This window comes from Anabrus simplex, chromosome 9 (genome assembly GCF_040414725.1).
Source record: "Anabrus simplex isolate iqAnaSimp1 chromosome 9, ASM4041472v1, whole genome shotgun sequence".
NCBI classification, from domain to species: Eukaryota; Metazoa; Arthropoda; class Insecta; order Orthoptera; family Tettigoniidae; genus Anabrus; species Anabrus simplex.
The window spans coordinates 109,566,700-109,585,357 of NC_090273.1; the positions used below are offsets into that span (position 1 = coordinate 109,566,700).

The window sequence follows — 18,658 nt, forward strand, 5'->3', positions numbered from 1 at the left end:
CATCACTTCACCATCGTGGACTTGACATTGCATTTCGTTGTTTTACCATGAATATCTGAGAAGTTTGCACTCAGAATTAATCTTAGTTCCTCTGATCTCAAGCTTAGAGTTACATTCCAGCTGACACGCCATTTTGTGTTCTTGCTTTGTTGCGTCCGTTATGACTGTGAAATAAAAGTAGCTCATTCAGAAGGTGTGGATATAAGATCCATGCAATACATCTACCGTACTTATTTAGCAAAATGACATATTTTATTTTTGAATCACCTGTGTATATGAGAACAGTAAAGAGATTTTTTTTTCATATTGGTGACCATTTTCATGAACTTTAGTGTAGGCTTACTCTTCAAACACTACCGTTTACTAATTATGAGATCTTTTCATTTCAGGGCTTGCAACAACATTGTCAACCATCTGTTTATTGGATGTAAAATCAATCTGATTACCTGGATATAGTGCCTGTGCATGAGCTTTTGTAAGTAATTTGATCTAGAATTTGGAAGGAAGTAGCTGTGATCTGTTTTTATGGTACAGTTTGCCTGGTGTTGAAGTTGGGAAATCACTTCTAGGATGACCAAGAGTAAGATTTCACCCATTTTTTTTTCTCCTTTGTATAATAATATTGGTTTTTATGTCCCACTGACTACTTTTACAATTTACGGAGACGTTCTGCTGTAGTTCTTTTACATTCCAATAAATCTACCAACACAAGGCTGGCATATTTGAACATCTTCAAATACCACTGGAATGAGCCTGGATTGAACCTTCTAATGTGAGTAACTTCTACTGTCTGAGCCATTCAGTCTAGTTTCTCCCTTATTTTTTCAGCCTGTGTGCATTTCATTCCTGTAAGGATTTAAATCCTCAGTAGCAGAGCCAAAAATTAAACTTAGGTCAGTCAGATGGGAAGATCACAACAGTGACTAGTTATTCTTAAATTTTTCCTGTGAAGAAATTGAAAATTAGTAAAGTAATCCTAATACTTAAGTGATTTGAAATATAAAAATCTTGTTATTGATCCATGGAATTTCTCTTCTGTTGATCTGTAAGGGAGTAAAGTAAGTTAGTTTCCTTTTACAAACTAAAACAGTGTCTCATCAGTATTTATTGTCCGGCTCCATGACTAAATGGTTAGCGTGCTGGCCTTTGATCACAGGGGCCCCGGGTTCCATTCCTGGCAGGGTTGGAAATTTTAACCATCATTGGTTAATTTTGCCGGCATGGGGGCTGGGTGTGTGTGTTGTCTTCATCATCATTTTCATCCTCATTACGACGCGCAGGTCACCTACGGGAGTCAAATAAAAAAGACCTGCACCTGGCAAGCCGAACATGTCCTCGGACACTCCCGGCACTAAAAGCCATACGCCATTTCATTTCATCAGTATTTATTGCTGTATAAGCAGATTTTTAACATGGAAACTAATTCATCACCTATGGTAAACTAGTCCACATTCTGTTCTTAATTACAGATCAAAAATACTGGTGTTACAGTTGTACTTTTTAGATAGGATTCACAAGTTAACACATATTGCATCTGGTATAATGCTTACTCGGCACGTAAGGCTATACACTGAAAAGCAATTATTGCCCCCCTATTCTCTTTTTTTAATGGCCCATCACTGCTGGCTCTGGTATAAATTTAAGGTTGATTCGAAGAACCGAAATCGGTTACATTCACCTTGGGTAACACAGCGATAAAGAGAATTTGTCATAGAAAAATGAAGTCATATTCTACCATATTGATTAATTAATCTTGTATATTTCTTCTTCCAATCAATACTATTTTATACTCATTAATTATTTAAACATGCATAGTTTTGCTGTGTTTGAAGGCTTCTTCAGTGTATAATTATTTTGATAAATACCATAAATAGTTAAATGTTAAAGCAACTCATACATTAACATAGTTCTTTTGTGTAAAATAATCAATGTACATTCTAATTTTAATGTATAATTGTTTTAACATTTCATTATTTATGGTGTTAATCAAAAGAATTATGCACTGAAGAACAAGGCAAAATATGTATACTTATAAATAATTATTAAATAGCCTAGTATTGACTGGCTGTTAGAATTGTTATTTCATTTAAGATAAAAATAGAAGTTGGTTAGAAATCACATTCTCTGTTATCATAGAAGTGATATTCACCGGTTTCCCTGATAATTGCCAGGGGTAGTACCATACATACAGACCAAGCATGTCTCCTTTCCAATCCTAGCACATATTATTTACAGATATGCTAGTTCAAACACTGCAGATACACAAGTTATCCAACTTACCAACATATAAGCCATTTGAACAAGATATCCTCAGGCTTGTTATATAAAGCAGCATATTTTTAAAATTATTGTTCTCCTATTTTCAACTGATTTTATGTACAAAATTGTGGTTGTGTGGGTTCACCCTTTACTTATCTAAATTACAAGTGCTGCAGCTTCACTATTGTTCGGATAATTTTTACTTGGACCAACATAAACACTTAACACTATTTGAATGTATGATAAACATATTTTCAAATTTAATTGATTTTTTTAGTTTCATATCTTTTATTATTGTATTCAGTACTTCATAGTAAGCAGCAGCAGTTCAGACTCTTAATGTCGTGTTTCTTCTGTAAAAATCATAAGTTTGTTGTTTTATAAATCCCAGCCCTTAAAATTACTGCTTGTTGATAGAAGTATGAGCTTAAAGAATGAAATATAGAGGACAATCACTGTATGTAGATACTCAATAAATCATTGATAAAGTTGATTTTTTCATTAAGAAACACAATATTTACTATAGTGTATCAGATCCTTGTATTTAAGGTTTCTCTGTGTAAATATTCCCATTAGCATTTCATTCATTCATCTTCCAAAGGCTGTGCTTTGTCAATACAACACTCTTTATCTTCTGCTGCTCATTTCATCTTTGTGTAACTTTCATATCACATTCTCTTTCTGATGTCCTCCAGATACTCTCTCTCTCTCTCTCTCCCTACCCCCTGTGGGTGGGGGACACAGACAAAGAATACACCCACAGTATGCCCTTCAACCCACAGAGGGACAAAATATATGTACACATTTAAAAAAGTTCAAACATTTAACACTTGGAGTAATGGTCTTGTGGATTTGAGTTCCAAAAAGAGACTATAGTTGGTCACAGAATTCATGTAACTTGATATTTAAAGATACTTCAATGTAGCTGTATTCATATAGACACTTAATCAAATGAAAGTGACATAAAATGTCATTGTCTAATAATCCCGCAAGAGAATTTTTTAGTTTCATATCTTTTATTATTGTATTCAGTACTTCATAGTAAGCAGCAGCAGTTCAGACTCTTAATGTCATGTTTCTTCTGTAAAAATCATATGTTTGTTGTTTTATAAATCCCAGCCCTTAAAATTACTGCTTGTTGATAGTAGTATGAGGTTAAAGAATAAAATATAGAGGACAAGGCTGTATCTTTTTAAAATGAAATTATCAATACTGTGAATTTTACTGCTGAGTTCTTTTACATGCCATCAAATTAATTATTTATACATTGTTATTTCCCGGGTGGAAATACATTCCAAAAAATATTGTTTTTTCTCAGACTGGAATTTAGCCATTACAGTTCAAAATTGTGGAGCCTCCGTTGCTCAGGCTGCAGCGCGCCGTCCTCTCACCGCTGGGTTCCGTGGTTATAATCCCGGTCACTCCCTGTGAGATTTGTGCTGGACAAAGCGAAGGCGGGACAGGTTTTTCTCTGGGTACTCCAGTTTTCCCTGTCATATTTCATTCCAGCAACACTCTCCAATATCATTTCATTTCAGCTGCCATTCATTAATCATTGGCCCAGAGGAGTGCAACAGGCTTCGGCAGCCGGCACAATTCCCTATCCTCGTCGCTAGATGGGGGCTTCATTCATTCCATTCCTGACCCGGTCAAATGACTGGAAACAGACTGTGGATTTTCATTTTTCAATTCAAAATTGTAGGTGCCTACACACTTCTATTCATCACCACGGCGACTGGATACCTAGGATTTGTCCAGACCTGTGTCAGTGCAGCAGTAAACCACTAGCAAAGAAGGAAGTTAGAGAGAAAGAGAGAGGGGAATAAGAAAGGAACACTTATAATAGACCAGACACAGTGGTAGTTCAGAGTGGGAAGAGGGAGCAATAGGAATAGGAGACGAGGACAAACATGCAAATACAAAAGGACAATCTCCATATCTTCACACACTTCCATCTTCAAATATATAGGTTCTCCCCTCATCAATCCCATTTCTTCTACATCGATCTCTTCTGAGTCCCCGACAAGCTCGTTTCTGATTCCCAGCTTCATCAGGAGGGTGGGCATCACCACTCGTTGAGAGGCCGTCTTGACAGATCTCCAGTCTTCATGTAATAAGAAGAATGCCAGATAGTACAGGAAAACAGAAGGAACATAAGACGTAGACAAATACAGGTGATAAAAGTATAAGAATTTTTTAGTACAAGTCTCCTAATAACTTGATTACTTCCAGACACATTGAGGTATGTTCTCTGTGCTATGATTACTGCTGTGACTTTAGTAAGAGATAACGGTTTAAGGAGCTGCGGTCAGTTAGGGTCAATCATAGGAAGTCACTTGATGGGAAGAAATTAAATAATTAAAATTAAAATATCATTTAATATTTTAATTTATTTAATAATTATTAAATAATTAAGAAGCCTCCATGGCTCAGACGGCAGCGCACCGGCCTCTCACTCCTGGTTCTTTGGTTCAGATCCCGGTCACTCCATGTGAGATTTGTGCTGGACAAAGCGGAGGTGGGACAGGTTTTTCTCTGGGTACTCCGGTTTTCCCTGTCATAATTCATTCTAGGAATACTCTCCAATATCATTTCATTTCATCTGTCAGTCATTAATCATTGCCCCAGAGGAGTGCGACAGGCTTCGGCGGCGAGCATAATTATTATCTTCGCCGCTAGATGGGGCTTCATTCATTCCATTCCTGACCCGGTCGAATGACTGGAAACAGGTTGTGGACTTTCATTTTCAAAAGTATAAGGACACGTACAAGCACAAAAGGAAAAAAGGATCCCAGTGGGATGACAAAAGAAAAATCAAAGAAAAATCCACAGTTCTAGCCCTTCCCGCAGGCAACTCAGAGTTGGAAACATCCTAGGGTATGAGCTACGAATTTTTGGTAAATAAAATATAAATAAGTATGAGAATATATTCTTTATTTATTCCTAAAAATTACAATTTTTTTCTTAATCATCGTAATCCAGTCGATTAGATTAGCAGTTTGCCTTTTTCTACCACTACGAGCACTAATGTGAGTCGATGCAGAGTTTCACTCAAGCCCGTATAATTACATTCGATGTGGACATCTTTAAAAAAATGAACAAACACCATAGGATATTAAACCAAGGAACATATTACAGAAAGAATTATGTTAATAAGTTAATTTGGCTAGGATTTTAATCAAAAAGAAAACCATTAAAGAAACAAGCAATTTTAGGCTGTTTTTCTGGAACTGTATTTAGATCAGAAGTGATTTTCAAAATTTGTTTTTTTTTTTTTTTTTTTTTTTTTTTTTTTTTTTTTTTTTTTTTTTTTTTTTTTTTTTTTTTTTGTTAGAGCTTTCCAACACTCAAAATTTGAAACATTTCATGGCCGTTTAGCCCTTCAACTTTCAGCACAGTTGAGGAAATTGCGCTTAAGTTTACATTTTTCGTAGTATGGGGAACCCTACTTTGTATACTAAGGAATGTTTTCAACATTAAGGAGCAATTGTACTTCGTCACTAAAAATACTTTCTTACTTGATCAATTTCTGTGCCAACTTTCTGTATATTGGTTTTGATTTCACTGACATTCTTTCTTAAAACCCTATACCTTACTTTTCTTTTTTTATTTGGTTTCCATTTCCTTTCTTTTAAGAATGTCAAATGGCTCCTGTAACATTTTGTTCACTTCCTTTTCTGAATCTAAAACTGTTACAATGTCACCTGTAAATCTGATACATTTGCATTGTGATCCAAAAATTCCTGGTTGCAGGTATTAATGAATGGCCTTTCTATCTTTATGTTCATATCAAAGACTAATACTTAATGTTTGGATCTTTAATACCATAGACAGTAGCTCTGACAGTGAATCTTCGGTGGACTCCACTGCAACAACTAAGGCTACTAAGAAGAAGGCACCTCCCGTCAAGAAGAATTCAGCTGCTCCGCCCGGTGTGCGGTCTCGTGTAGAAACTCCTCCTCAGACTAAAGCGCAGAATGAGTCGTGTCCAATGTCAGAAAGTGATGGCGAGGGCTCCAAGCCAGCTGTAGTAACCAGAAAGCTCACCCGATCGTCAAGTGCTCGACGTAGTAAACATCTCATTGGAAAGGCCAGCGACACAGAATCTGAAACAGGTAACGTGCATCTCCCTTAATTTTTTTACAGAAGCTGTCTTGTATTAAGGATTTCATATTCACTAATCTTAAATTTCTCAACCTGTAGTGCAGAACAGTTGGTCTAAAGATAAATTTTAAAATGAATTAAAATTATCTTTATGAAATAGTAGAGGCTGAAACAAATAATAATTGAATAAGAATTACGCGCATGAAAAGGCTGCTAAACAGGCATGAGACTTTTAGAACTGCTCAGTCATTTTCTCCACCTCTATGTTAAAAGTCATTTCCTATTAGAATTATGTTTTATTTATTTATTTATTTATTTATTTATTTATTTATTTATTTATTTATTTATTTATTTATTTATTTATTTATTTATTTATTTATTTATGACTTATTTTACTTGACGCGGTTTACACACACACACACACTGTATATATACACAGGGTGGTCGGAAACAACATGAATGAGATATATCAGTGTTAGAGGATGTTGATAAATAATTTGAAAGAAATAATTCAATATCTCACGCAGTTGTCATTTTATTAACTGCTGAAGTTAGCCAAACAGATCACTTCACAGGCTTTGCACGGCACTGTTGCTAAATTTGTACGTGGACTAAGACTGGCATGATAGTACCAGTCGAAGAATAAAACTTCGTCAGGGTAGGGTTTTGAATACAGACCTTCATGCTGATAGGATCGCGCCAAAGCAAGTACGCTACAGTGACACTGGCTGAAACCAATGGTGTGCTTGTGTTTGGTGCTGATTTCTGCGCTTGGCTCTGATGCAAACTGTATGGCAGTGCATATCATTTTGCTGACAATTTCTAAATAATGATGTGTAATGATTTTCACTCAGATTGGTCTTTCATTCATTTCATACAGTTATTTTGGCTTGTGGTGAGCCGACCCTTGACATTGGTATGAGAGAATGGGTGATATATAAAGAGCATTGAGTCCATATTGCCATAAATCTGACGTGAGACTAACTGGCTCCTTCCTGCAATTAGCGGAAGGAAGGAACAAATGATGACGGTGAATTGTGACTAATCCAAGTATCGGACCGATTTTATTTATGACTTTTGTGATGATTTTATTAACTGCAAGCTGTTTGAATTTATATTTGTGGTATCTTTGAAGAAATATGTCGTTAGTTGTCGCAAGAAGAAATCCCTCATAAATCTGTCACTAGGGAGGTGGGTGTCAGGTATCAGGCCTATTGTATTATGTTAACAGATCTAACTGTTTCAAATATACCATGTAATCCCGAGTACCACCCACCACCAAATAAGACCCGCGCCCTTAATTTGAGATGGCAGAATATGGAAAAAAATAAAATATCAAATAACTTATATACCTATTTAATTTTCTTCAAAGATACCACAAATATAAATTCAAACAGCTTGCAATTAATAAAATCATCACAAAAGTCATAAATAAAATCGGTCCGATACTTGGATTAGTCACAATTCACCGTCATCATCTGAAGTTTCACCAAAGGAACTTTCGTCGCTGGCATCTTTCCACAAATATTCGTCCTCACTACCATCCATTGAATTTGAAATTCCACATTTCTTAAAGCTTTTGGACACTGGATCGTTGGGAATGTGCGCCCATGCAGTCTTGATCCAGCTGCATATTAGTCCCACTTCAGACCTTTTCACTCATTCCCCCTGTGGGTGGGGGTGGTAGAATAACACCCACGGTATCCCCTGCCTGTCATAAGAGGCTACTAAAAGGGGCCTAAGGGGCTCTGAACTTTGTAGCGTGGGTTGGCGACCATGGGGCTCTCAGCTGCACCCTGGCATTGCTTCCACTTACTTGTGCCAGGCTCTTCACTTTCATCTATCCTATCCGACCTCCCTTGGTCAACTCTTGTTCTTTTCAGACCCCGACGGTAATACGTATGGAGGCCTAGGGAGTCTTTCATTTTCATGCCCTTCGTGGCCCTACTCTTCCTTTGGCCGATACCTTTATTTTTTGAAGTAACGGGCTCCTTCAATTTTTTCCCTCAGTTTAATGTTATGTAGAGGATGGTTGCCTAGTTGTACTTCCTTTTAAAACAATAATCATCACCACCACCACTCTTCACTCGTCCGGTTGGTGTTAACGCCTGATCACCATCAGACATCCATTCGGTGAACAACTGTTTCATTGCAGTTTTGAAAGACCGGTTCACGCACACATCCAACGGCTGTAGAATAGAAGTGAGTCTTCTAGGAATTATCGCAAGATAGGCTTTTCCTTTCCTCATCATATCTTTTACAGCGTCAGTTGTATGTCCTCGGTAACTGTCCAACACAAGCAGATTTCATTTTTGTGACAAAGCTCCCGGGGGACGTTGCCAAACGCACTTCACCCAGTCCTCAACTAAGGCACTGTCCATCCAGCCGGACTCGTGTGTTCTAACAATAACACCGGATGGCAAGTTTCCTTTCTGAAGTGTTTTCCTTTTCAGAACCACATATGGAGAGAGTTTGGTTCCATCCACTAATACGCACAACATTACCGTGCATCGTTGCTTTTCGATACCACCTGTTCTGATAGTTTCACTTTTAGAACCCTTCATATCCACTGTATTTTCTAACAGCATTTCAAAATAGACAGGTGTCTGGTCAGTATTCCCAATTTGCAACAGCAAATAAGAATTTTTCATCCTCAAATGAATAATGTTACGCTGAAAGGCCGTTAATTTTTCTTCATACGCCCTCAGGGAGACATTGTGAAATAGACGTACGTAAGTTTTTCCTTCTTCTTCTGCAATCACAAATACACGATTCATCAATATCGTACTTTCTGCCAATGGCACAATTTCCATATATTTCAGCTTTGCTTACAACTTTAATTTTATCACGCACAGTAAATGACTGCGACGCCGTTTCGAATCCATCGCTTACTATCAAGACAGCACTTTCACGGGACAGATACGGAACTCGAATGTGAGCAAGGTAGACTTCCGTAACCAACAGTCTCGACTCTCGCAAAGTACAATATCCCACAAGATCAGCTATTCGCACACCCAGCATGCCAGCAACACTTGTGAAACAAATGACGATTGAGCATCCACAACAGCAGCTTTCGTATTTACTGCATATTTACCCATATTCTTTGATTTACCGTATTTCATTACCTTACACTTCGCGTTTACATGCCACTGTAACCGTATTGAGAAAAATCAATCTTGTTTTCTAGAATGCCTGTTTACATGTGGTATATTGAGTACGGTAACTGTGTTCAAATCTATTTCAATACTCCATGTAAACGTAGTAAATATTTACGAGAATGAACGGCTTGAATATGACCTGCACCCAGGATTTAGAACCAGTATTTTGGGGGGAAAAGTGCCGGTGTTATTTGGGATTATACGGTAGTCAAATAATTGCAATATCTGCGGATAGCCATTCACGGATGTGGGTACTAATGAAGGAAATCTGATGTGGATAATATTTTGTATACCCATGCAGGGCTCTAACAGTAGTCACCACCACCATAGTTAGTAGTTTCTAAATCGTGGACTTGTTGCCTACTGTGCATTGGCTTTAAGAGGAGGACCTCAGAAAGCTTGGAGATTCTTGAAGAGGCTTAATAATGACTTCACTGAAGTCCTGATGTAACTTGTCCCCTTTCGTCAACTTTCGCCAAGTACAGTATAGACAATACAGGACACTTCCGGATTTAACCTAGTTAAAATGGGAGACAATTCGCAAGTGGCGCTCGTAGTGGTGTGAACTGGAAATTCGCGCTGAATTCAAATATGAATGGAAATTCATTTACGGAAATCGATAAATGAATACGTCTAGAAAGACATTGTTGTTAAGATATTAACTTCAAAGTTCCTTAAGCAATTCTGGATAAATGAAAGAACTATTTAAAAACTGAAATTAGACATATATTCAAGATATGAAATGCACTGCTGTGAAAGAGTTTGACCTTTCATTTATGCATTACTTTTTTTGCTTTAGCATTCCTGGCTGAATGTTTACAGTTCCTCATTCCCTCATTTGCAAAACATTGCATCATCTGATGTTTTATGTTTTATGTTTTAGGAGATTCTGTGTTGGTACAGATCCCGGCTTTGATCTGAGAAGAGGGGTGAAAGAAAGAAAAGCATGAAAATGTTGTCGATAGTTATGTTTTGAGGAGTATTTACGTACAATTACAGTAAAAATATAATATACCCTTGGATGTATAGTTGGGAATTTCTAAAGTCGCTTATACTTATTCAAGCGTTTTCTTGTACACCTTATCCAAATTACTTCTCCCACTTTTTAAAACCTACAGAGCACACCAGCATTGAAGGTTAACTGCTGCCTATACAATAAAATAAGCCTATTATATTTTAAGCCAGTTAAAATATGGGTCGCACAGGACAAAAGTTTAGGAAGTACTGTAAAAATCTCTTTGTTACGGGAAGTCACCCTGGACCAGGCCCTAACATACACTGCAGGAATACTGGACAAAATATCTCAGCCTGGAACAGTATCCTTCGTAAACTTTGCTCAACCAAGTGGGGCGCACATCTAACGGTGCTGAAGACATTTACTTTGCCTCTCAGTTTCTCTGTGGCAGAATACCAAAGTCGCGCGTGATTCAGTTCGGCTTGTACAAAGCGGGTGGATGTAGCTTTGAATGAAACCTGCAGAGTAGTTATAGGATGCCTGAAAGCAAGCCCTACTGAGGCTACAGTCACTTCCTTCCCACTCCTAGCTCTTTCCTAACCCATCGTCACCAAAGGACCTATCTGTGTCCGTACAACATAAAGCAAATTGTAAAAAATATATGTACAAGAGGCGTTCAATATAATAATGCAATACATTTTATTTTTCGGTTTAAAAAAGTTAGAATTTTGTTTGGGACATTCTTGAATATTCCCGCTTCCTCTCGTAGAGTTTCATTTATTTCTGATAGGTGGCAGCATAGGTGGCAGCGCTATAACTAGCCTTACAAATTGGGTGTTTAACGGAGGTGCATACCAAACAGACCAGTTATGGAGTTTCTTTTGGCAGAAAACCAGGGCATCACAGATATTCATAGGCGCTTGCAAAATGTCTGCAGAGACCTGGTTGTGGACAAAAGCAAGGTGAGTCGTTGGGTGAGGCGTATTTCACCATCAGGTTGAGCTAACTTCAGTGGACTGTTCTTCCTCATCCACCCTACAGCCCAGATCTCGCACCTTCTGACTTACGTTTGTTTGGCCCAATGAAGAATGGATTCTTCATGAAGCACTACGTGGATGATGGGGAAGTTATCGATGCAGCATGGCGTTGGCTTCGACATTGACCAGTCAAGTGGTATCGTGCATGCATACGGACCCTCACATTACAGTGGCATAAGGCCATAGCATTGAAGGGAGATTATGTTGAAAAGTATAATATTATAGTAAACGGTTTGGGGAATAACATGATGTATTTGAACCATAAATAAAACTAACCTGCTTTTAGAAAAGAAATGTGTTGCATTATGTATTAAACTCCCTTCGTATATGATGAAAAGTGAAGGATCTAAATTTCCATCATGCACAGACTGTAGCACCCTAGCTGAATTCAACACAAACAGTAGGATCTGCAACATTTTTGTGCACTCTGGAGGCATAATAGGGAAAAATGTCAGAACTTTAAGCCCTCTCAGCACTGAGGTGTGTGAGGTACTACACTCCCGTGCTAAGTGTCTAGATGTTTTACGAGGAATAACCTGAAGTCTGGCTCGCCCATCTTCAAGTTTTTCATTAGGTGAGACCCTCTTTTTATAATGCCATTTTCTGTTTAAGACAGATCCAGTTGCATGCCATTTTTTCAAACCAGCTCTAGTGTAGAACTTTCCATAAATAATTTGTAATACTTCCACAGACAGCTATCATACATTTGATATGTTTCAACATATGCTGTACTTTACCAGTGATGGGAAGAGTACAAAATAAAAGTAATTGGGCTGAATTATAATTACCTGACAAATATTTTATTCATTTACGATTACAGATTAATTTTTTGATAAGTAATAAGTATAATTACAATTAAAAACCAGAACCAAACCTCATGGCACAACAGCTCCAAAGGGCCATGGCCTACCGAGCAACCACTGCTCAGCTCAAAGACATGTAGATTACAAGGTGTCTTGTGGTTGTGGCTTTCTTGACCAGGGCCTCTAATCTCACTGTCAGATAGCTCCTCGATTGTAATCACATAGGATGAGTGGACCTCGAACTGGCCCTCAGATCCAGGTAAAATTCCCTGACCTGACTGGGAATCGAACCTGGGGCTTCCGGGTAAGAGACAGGCACACTAAGATGATCTTCCGCCCTTCAAAAATCCGAATATTTCTGTCATGTTTGAACCTCAGGATACAAGAGCAAAACTCTACCATGCTACCCGTACACCACGGGGCTGGCCAAAATTACAATTACTTTACTTCGCCCTAGTCTTAAGGAATTTTGTTAAGAACACCTTACAGTTAATGCTGGAGTGGAGACAAAGTAGGAGATTATTAAGATAAGCTATAGAATTTAAATTCCTAAATATTAAATAAACAGAGATAAACATAAATATTATTTCTAAATATTTGAGTTTGGCTTGATAGAATCTGATGATGATCTTTTAAGAACAAAACATGTCGTTCTTTTTTGCATAATTTTATCCCTTGTTTAATGATGTTTTCTACAGGTATGTTGTAGTAAAATATTTATATTTAACCTATGTGTTTGACAGACTGAAGAGCTTTTAAGTTACATTTACAGGTCTTAAGGAAATCACCGACTTTCTTCTCTCAAAGCTGTAACAATACAAACGTTTGCAAAGAATAGATATTACTTCATTTTGTATGGGATATTTGAGACATTAAGTAGCTATAATCAGTAGATGAGACTAAACTTGATAGCTTGGAACATTCAGAATGATTTTTTTCATCATTTTTATTTTGTTTAATGACTTGTAGCATTTCAAATAATTTGATATTTACTTTAAAATAAAATAATTGGTTCTTACAATTCTCATCGCTAAGCTTTGACCTCTTGGGGGGGAATAAATCTTTGCATTTACTGAAAAGGCACCCTACTTGAACACTTGAAGGGACATCTGTGTTTAATTTTAATTTTAAGATCATCATTGGGACAATGTTCATGTCTTTGGAAGTACCTCCTCCAGATCTGGTGAAGCTACTGTTTCTGCTGTAATAGAACTGAAAAAGTGATGACTTCCCCCCCCCCCGGTTTCTGTTCCCGAATGATGTTACTAGGAAGTAATGGTTACTATAATGTAATGATTACATTTCAAGAAGGTGCTGGAAATTAGTCCCACAGGAGTTACTTTTTGTGCCAGTAAGTCTACCGACACAAGGCTGACATTTTTTGAGCACTTTCAAATACCACCGGACTGAGCCACGATCGAATCTACCAAGTTGCAAGTAATCTGATTATTTTTACTCAATTACTTCCCATCTCTGTACTTCACCTTGATGGATAATTATTTCTGTCCACTTTGTAATCACATTTATCTTAATGGATCAAAATATCCAAGTAGCGCCTTGCTTGTCCCTTGAGTGGGGATATACAGCCTGTCCTTCTTGTCAGCTCAGTATGTTCTAGACACTCTTGTTTGGGGGCCGTTGTATCAGAACCAGGACAGGAGCTTGTATTACAAACAGCACAGTGTAGAAAGAGGGAACATTAGAAAGAAGAGACAAGGACATTCTCCACAATTTTAAATATTGCCATCTTCACACAGAAGGGCTCTTCCCTCATCAATTCTAATGCTTGTACTCTCATTTCATTTCACCCTCTGAGAAGTTCTTTCCTACTTCCCAGCTTCATTAGGAGGTTGGGCATCAACACTTATTGAGGGGTGTCATCTGAACCGTTCTTAGTTTTCCTTTTCAGTTTTCATGTTAGTCCGTGGCTCTTCTTTCCATTCTGACCTGTTATTGTGTTTGTCATCATCATCCAGCTCCTGCCTGGTTGGGATACTTATGGCACCTTTCAATCTTCCTCTATCTGACAGTCATTGTTCCTTCTTAACTGTTTTCCATTTCAGGTTTCTTCTACTTATGGGCCTACTATTCTTGATCATTTTCAACCCCTTAGTCTAGGTCCGCTGATGTGACAGAGAGAGCAGGGCGAGTATGAGAGAGTAGATGTTTCTGTTGCTATCTGTTATCTCTCTTTCTTCCATATAAACAACTTTGCTTTTAGAATTTGCCATTACACGGAGGTAATATGTTTCTGATAGGATAAAAAACCATATTCCAACAAAGGCGTCAGAAAAATCTCACAGTGAATACATTGCAACACAGCGTATGAGTGCTGGCTGCACTGTCTATTTAGACCTGGTTCCTGCCAGCACACATCTCGGTGTTGCCAAGCCATGTGCAGTAACAGACGTAGCACAGAGCTTCAGCTTCAATGCTGGCTTAACGGAAACTTCTCTCGTGAGGGCCAGGCGAGCACTGACTTGCAGTCACTATTTGGCAGCATGGGGTGATCTTCACTTTGATTGGCTTGTGATGAGACACTCCTCTGTGTAGATTGGAAAGCTATTGGTTTTGCATGACCAGTGACAGAGGAGCAGGAGGGAGTTATTTGAAGTTCACATGTCTTGTGAATTTTCACTTGGAGTTGCTGAACTCTAGAGGTGTGTTTTTTTACATCATATTATAAAGAAATGTTGAATTAGGATTACCATTTTGGAGAGGCTCATGGTCCTGAAAGAAGAATTATCAGAACTTGCATAAATAAAAAGTACCGGGTTGAAGGAGTCTGGAGAATCCTCCCCAATGAAACTGTCTATCGAGAGATTGACCCAGTTACCAGCATGATGAAGAAGAAAAGAATCTCTTATTTCTTTCACATCTTACAATTACCAGAGAACAGGATTTTACGACAATTACGTGATGAGAAATCTGGGAAAGAAGACAGGAGAGCATTGGACCAAAGAAATTCAAGAGGATCTCCAAACAGTTCGACTCAAAATTATAGATACAGAGAACAAGAATAAAATTAAGAATCACAAATTTTCTACTGAAATGATGCACAGAAGGCCTGTAGAGATATCAGATGAATTTAGAACACTGCCATCAGAACGAATGAAGAAGTACTGGCAAATAAGAAGAATCAAACAGTATGACCTTCAAAGAAAAAGTGTATATGGAAGACTCAAGTGGTTTAATGTGGCCAATAATGTTAATAATAATAATAATAATAATACATAAGGAGACTGCTTAAGTTCAGGTTCATTCCAGAGGAACTTATTTTTTGCGGGGATAATGTGTACATATAAGCGCAGCGTTCTGCATAATTTCGAGTTACAGAAACATATTTTACGCCTGGGCTTAAAATATTCTCGAGGTATCAAAATATTGGAGTAATTGAACCTTGGGTTATAGAAAATGTATAACATGTAAAATATATAATTTTCTGTCGGAAAACGTTCGAATAATAGAAGTTTCACTGTAGTCATTTATAGACAGAGACAGGAACAGAAAAAGGAACTTATAACAGGACGAATATAATGGCAGGTCAGTGTGAAAAGAAGGAGCAGCAGAAAGAAGTGGCATTGACAAACATGGAAACATAAAAGTAGAACAGTCTGTACATCTTCATACACTGCCTTCTTTAAATAGCTAGGCTCTCTCCTCATCAATTCCAGTTCTTGTACATCCTATCCTATCATACTTTCCTGAGTTCTTGACAGTGGATCGAACCTACTTCCTTTCCAGTGAATCTTTTTTTTAACAATCTGTTTTACGTCACACCAATACATATAGGTCGTACGGTGACAATGGTACTCGTATAGGAAAAGGCCTAGGAACAGGAGGTTCTTGTTTTGTTTTTTTACCCTACGTCGCACTGTCACAGATAGGTCTTATGGCGACAATGTGACTGGAAAGGCCTAGGAGTGAGAAGGAAGCGGCCGTGGCCTTAATTAAGTAACAGACCCAGCATTTGCCTGGTTTGAAAATAGGAAACCACCGAAAAACATCTTCAGGGTTGCCGACAGTAGGGTTCATACTCACTATTTCCCGGATGCGGCCCTAACCGCACGGCCAACTCGCTCGGCTTCAAGCGAATCGAGCACGCCTCTACCACTAAGGCTAGCCAGGCCCAGCAGAATTTTTTTACAGCGTTATGCCCATCTGTGGAGCGCAATAGAACTTAGTTAGCTGATCTTGATCTTTCCTTCTCCCAAAATCTCTTCATCTGGGTGCTGACCATTTTCCTGTCAACCCCCCGCCCAACGAGCTCGTTTCTGCTTTCCAGCTTCATCCGGAGGGCGGGCATCAACACTTGTTGAGGGGCCATCTTGACAGATCTTCATGTAGGATAACAAGCAAGCCATATAAGTAGAGGAGAAAGGAAGAAACATAAGACAAAGATAAATACAGATGGTAAAAGGTTAGGAACACAGGATAAACACAAAAGGAGAAAAGGATCCCAATGGGATATTGTAAGTACTTACATCCAAGTAATATAGGGATAACTATGAATATAATCTGAGAGGAATGTACGAAGGTCGATCAAATATAAACAGGTTTTTTGTTCCTAAACATCAACAGTTGGTAGGACTGACCCTGCGCTTCTGCCATGCGTAGGTGGGACCGTTAGGAATGGGGAGAGCATGCTGTTAGATATTTCCCGCCGTTTCGTTAGGAACACTCATGATGTCGGAGCAACAATTGCGCCTGTCCACTGCGCAACACGTAATTATAAAATTTCTTGCTCGTGAAGGAGTTAAAGCGGCGGAACTTTGCCAGAGATTGACTGCACAGTTTGGTGATCAAACATTGTCAAGGACGCGTGTGTGTAAGGAGTGGTGGAGGAAAAGGGAGGCAGCACCAGTGAAAACCAAGACTCGACTGTCAGCTGGCAAGGTTCTTGCAACCGTTTTTTCGATCGGCGAGGCATTTTGCTGATTGATTTTTGCATGAGCGACGCACAATCAATGCTGCTTACTACTGCGAGCTGTTGAACAAGCCAAGTGCATATCGCCGCAAAAGACAAGACCAACCGATTCGACAATGCACAGCCCCATAGTGCAGCTCTAACTGTCTCCAAGCTACAGGAAATGCACTGGTCTACACTTGATCATCCTCCTTACAGTCCGGACTTATCGCCCTGCGATTTCCATTTGTTTGGACTGCGTAAAGAAGCTCTAAGAGGGGAACAATTTGAAGATGACAAGAGTGTGGAAGACTTTGTGTGCAACTGGCTGGTGACACAACCCTGTTCTTTTTGCGATGATGGCATCAAAAAGCTGTCCATACGCTGGGACAAATGCGTTTCTAATTGCCTTGTGTTTTTCCAAAAATGAATTTAAATAAAACATTAAATCCCATTTATATTTGATGCCCCCTCGTATATTAAGTTTTCTGCACACCTCAGGAACTACTGTGAACCACAGCTATGCAGTTTCTGTGCTACGTTCAGCAACCACTTTCAAGTGATGCTTACATAAGGCCATATGAGAAGTGCATACATTTTCAGACACATCATAATAATACCCTCTTTTACTTCTTTGGATACCTTCATATCATTTGCCTGTTTACTTGTGCATTGATGATGCATGCCCCATAGCATGCATTCTCCCCATTTTTCGTTGATGTATTGTATATACTTTTCCACCCATCATTCCTACAGTCAGGTTGTCCTTTCCATTATATACAGTGTTCTCCCTAGGACCTTCTTGATGGGAGCACCACCCTGCCGTTTATACAGACCGCCCAGCTAACATAACTTAGGAAATTGCTAGTTGCATAATATTCGTACATATTTGAACCACTGGGTGCTCCAAATTAAAATGTACAAACCGTAAAACTGCTTATTTACATGATAAATCTTCATTATTATCAGCATAATTGCCTTGACTGTCACCTAGTGTAATGTTCGAGCAGTGTCCGGATTAACGTGGAATCACATGCGAGCATTCGATTCCGCATGACTTCACAAACCCGTATGGCACTCCGCAGCAACCAAGTGGTAAGCTCCTGTGTTACATGATTATGAATGAGTAGTAGTCGAACCCCACTGTCGGCAGCCCTGAAGATGGTTTTCCTTGGTTTCCCATTTTCACAACAGGCAAATGCTGGGCTGTACCTTAATTAAGGCCACGGCCACTTCCTTCTCACTCCTAGCCCTTTCCTATCCCATTGTCGCCATAAGACCTATCTGTGTCAGTGCGACGTAAAGCAACTTGGGGGAAAAAAGAAAGAAACGTGCATCAGAACACTGTAATTTACAAATAATCAGTTATGTCTTGTTCATTATATTAACACTAAAATACTTATATTTTACAGTTAATATTTACCTATCTGATGTTA

At 38.6% G+C, this 18,658-nt stretch overlaps 1 protein-coding gene across 1 annotated transcript in view; it reads left to right on the plus strand.

Moving 5' to 3' along the window:
• Positions 1–18,658, plus strand: part of chm (chameau) — an 895,896-nt gene that overhangs the window by 13,381 nt on the left and 863,857 nt on the right. The window contains exon 3 of the mRNA XM_067153506.2: positions 6,090–6,374. Within this exon, the coding sequence (XP_067009607.2) occupies positions 6,090–6,374 (285 nt within the window). The remainder of the gene's footprint in view (positions 1–6,089; positions 6,375–18,658) is intronic.